The sequence below is a fragment of the Dipodomys merriami genome, unplaced genomic scaffold (assembly GCF_024711535.1).
Source record: "Dipodomys merriami isolate MVZ:Mamm:240054 unplaced genomic scaffold, mDipMer1.0.p SCAF_36, whole genome shotgun sequence".
Taxonomy (NCBI): Eukaryota; Metazoa; Chordata; class Mammalia; order Rodentia; family Heteromyidae; genus Dipodomys; species Dipodomys merriami.
In genome coordinates, this window is record NW_027205159.1 from 11,067,261 (window position 1) to 11,070,911 (window position 3,651).

The 3,651-nt window shown below is 39.7% G+C and overlaps 1 gene segment (V, D, J or C); it reads left to right on the forward strand.

Moving 5' to 3' along the window:
- Positions 1–455: 455 nt before the first annotated feature.
- LOC138804241 (immunoglobulin kappa variable 2-30-like) lies at positions 456–785 on the forward strand. The segment is given in 1 exon segment: positions 456–785. A coding segment is annotated over 1 exon segment (330 nt).
- Positions 786–3,651: the final 2,866 nt, after the last annotated feature.

The following is a 3,651-nucleotide window of genomic DNA, read 5'->3' on the forward strand; positions in this document are numbered from 1 at the left end:
ATGAGGCTCTGTTCTTGGGTTTGGGGCCTTCTAATGCTCTGGATCACTGGTAAGGGCAGAGGGAGATAAGGATGGAAAAGGGTGCTGAGGGTGAGCCCTCAGGGTCACTGGTTCTTGTTTGTATTCAGTTCATGGGTTAGATGCACAGAACTTGTCCTCTAGAATGAGGCAGTTGAAGTTAATTATATGAGAGTGATGAACGTTCTAGATGGAACCAGGTTCTGAGCTTTGGTGACAACTATGACAGCTGTGCAGTGGGTAGTATACATGAGATCTAGAACCTCATTTATGCTTTTTAATATTTGTGTATGTTTTGAAATATGGAATGGTTTCAGGATAGAAGAAAAACCATGAAAAAGATCGGGAATTATATATAACCACAGAAAAATTACATACCACATATAACTTTGTACTTTTGATTTATTTTAATTTCAGAGTCCAGTGGCGATATTGTAATGAGTCAGACTCCACTCTCCCTGGCTGTCACCTTGGGAGAGACGGTCTCCCTCTCCTGTAGGTCAAGTCAGAGCCTCATATATGGTGATGGAGCTAGCCTTCTATCTTGGTATTTTCAGAAACCTGGACAGTCTCCACAACGATTGATCTATTGGGCTATCAACCAAGGATCTGGGGTCCCAGACAGATTCAGTGGCAGTGGGTCAGGCACAGATTTCACCCTGCAAATCAGGAATGTGGAGGCTGAGCATAGTGGGGTTTATTACTGCATGCAAAGTAGATATACTCCTCCCACTGTGATACAGTCCTTAACAAAAACATCTCTGTAGGGCTTGGCCCAGCTGTCCTATTTCAAAGCTTGTCTGGGGAGCAGAATAGCACATTCTCTGAACTGAAGCAGTAGTTTGAGTTTGGAGGACTTGACAGAAGATATCATACCAGTGTAGGAGTCATCACCTTGTGATGCTCTGACCTCAGAGATGAAAGAGATAGGATACTTTTCTCTATCCTCTCACCTGACCCAATTATGGCCCTAGTGTTTCTCCAGTCCTTGCTTTTTGTCAGGAGTCTGATTATTGACTTCAAAAATATTACATCCCTTCTGTCAATGACTATACAAGTCCCCAAATGAAATAACTGAACAGGAACCCATGGAAGGAAAAGTAGTTCTGGGAGATCTGGTCAGTGAAATGCACAAAAAGCACAAGTACTAGGGCTTGAGCTTAGGGCCTGAAAGCTGTTTCTAGCTTTTTCACTGATGCTCTACTACTAGAGCCATAGCTCCAATCCTTTCAGACTTTTGCTGATCAGTTGGACATAAGATCTATTATCCTTAGATCTTAGCTTCCTGAATAGCTAGGATTATAGATGTGAGCCATCAGCAGTGGGGTCTAACCTTATGTTGAATTATCAAGCCTCTTCACTTCCCCTCACAAAGTGAGATTCTCTGCTCAGATCTCAGGACTGTTGATGCTCTGCATCCATGTAAGAACAAAGGGAGATGAGGAAGGATAGGTAGGGAGAGGTAAGCTCTGGTGTCCCCTGCTTCCTGAGTGTTTGTGTGCACCTGTGATTATACAGGTGTGGCCACCATGATGGACATGGGAAGTAAGTATCCATAAGTATCTGTGAGACTGAGGAAGTATTTAGAAGGAGGAAAACTTGAGTTCTGGGAAAGATTCTGTCATAGCCATAGTCAGATGATATTGAAAAATACCAAAATCCTTTTGGCTTGCATATATACATATATATATATATGTATATATATATGTATATATATATATATGTATATATATGAGCACTTTTTGGCATATAAATCAAAATCATAAGCACTTTTAATCCTGAAATAAACAGTAAAAGTTGAATATAAGCTGAAATTTTTCTCATATTATGAGAATAGCCAACACCAATAGGTCCAATGAATTTAACATAACTTAAAACCAAAATTACTAAAAGTGTTTCAAACATAAAAGTGTACAATGTAAGCTACAAATTACCAAGTTTCCATCTTCTGGACCAGGTCCACTCACAGTTGTATGGCTATGGGTCTGACAATATCACCTTCACCAGGAGAATCTGGAAGTGAAGGTGCTTCAGTCTGTGATTCAAACTCTGTGCTAGCAATCACTAGCGTGGCTGTGCTGTGATGTTACTGATGATGTAACTGATAACATGGTGCCCATGGATTGAATAAATGTGAGCCACATATGACTATTTAAATTTACATTTTAGTTAGATTATAAACTAAACACTTCTGTTTCATCCATTCCATTTCAAGTGCTCAATGGGCATATGTGACTAGAGACTGCCAGATATCACTGCTCAGCATTGCCATTGCAGAATATTCTTTAGGAAGTTGTTAGTCTAAAAGATTAATGCAATCATTAGCTGTCCTATCTGAAGGTAAAGATTTCTCATCTCTTGGTCTCATCTCTGTGCCTTTTTGTTTGTATTTTTTGGAGTACATCCTATATGATCTTTAATTCAGTTATAACATTCTGATGTCATTATAAAATTGTGTTTGAATATTTTTAAATGAGTTTTTATTGTGAAAATACTGTACAGAGGGGTTACAGTTACATGAGCTAGGTAATGAGTACATTTATCAAGCATTGTTGACTCCTCCTTTTTTTCTCCTACCATCCCTTCTCTCTCACCTCCACAAATACACTACCACCTTCCCCCCCCTAATTTGTAAAGTTCATTTTTCAACATAGTGTCCTCTACATCTCATTGTTACGATGGGTCCACCTGTATCACTATTTAAACATTTTGTTTTTTTTCCTTCCCCTCCATAAATTATACCGACAACAATGCAGTATAAACAGGGGTTATACCATGGGGGAGGAACAAACAAAGCAACAACAACAACAAAAAATCACATTATACCCTATAAATACATTAGAAACAATAGCAAGCAAGAAAAAACCACTTGTGTCCCTATCTTGGGGCTCATTTCACTTAACTTTGTCTTATCTGGTCGTATGTACATAGCTTTAGACTTTTTCTGCTTGTCCCAGACATGTACTAGTTATTGAAGATAAGGGAAATCTTGGGACCTATGTTTCTTTGGACCTGGCTTAGTTCACTTAATATAATTTTTTCCAAGTCTTTTCATTTCCTAACAAAGGGGGCAATGTCATTCTTTCTGATGGAGGCATAGAATTCCATTCTGTATATAGACTACATTTTCTTGATCCATTCATCTACTGAGTGCCTTCTGGGTTGGTTCCATATCTTAGCTATGGTAAATAATGCTGCAATAAACAGTTGTGCTGGTAGCTTTAGTGTGGACTTGTTTGTGATCTTTTGGGTAAATGCCCAAAAGTGGGATTGCTGGGTCATAGAGGAGTTCTATGTGGAGTCTTTTGAGGAACCTCCATACCACTTTCCAAAGTAGTTGAACAAGTTTACACTCCCACCAACAATGCAGTAGGGTTCCCTTCTGTTCACATCCCTCCAGCATCTGTTGTTATTAAAGTTCTTGATTATAGCCATTCTAACTGGGGTGAGGTGGAATGTCAATGATGTTTTGATTTGCATTTCTTTTTTTGGGGGGGGTGGAGTCTGGTCGTGAGGCCTGAACTCTGGGCCTGGGTGCTGTCCCTCAGCTCTTCAGCACAAGGCTAGTGCTCTACAACTTCAGCCACGGTGCCACTTCCAGCTTTTTTCTTTTTGCTTAGTGGTACTGAGGAA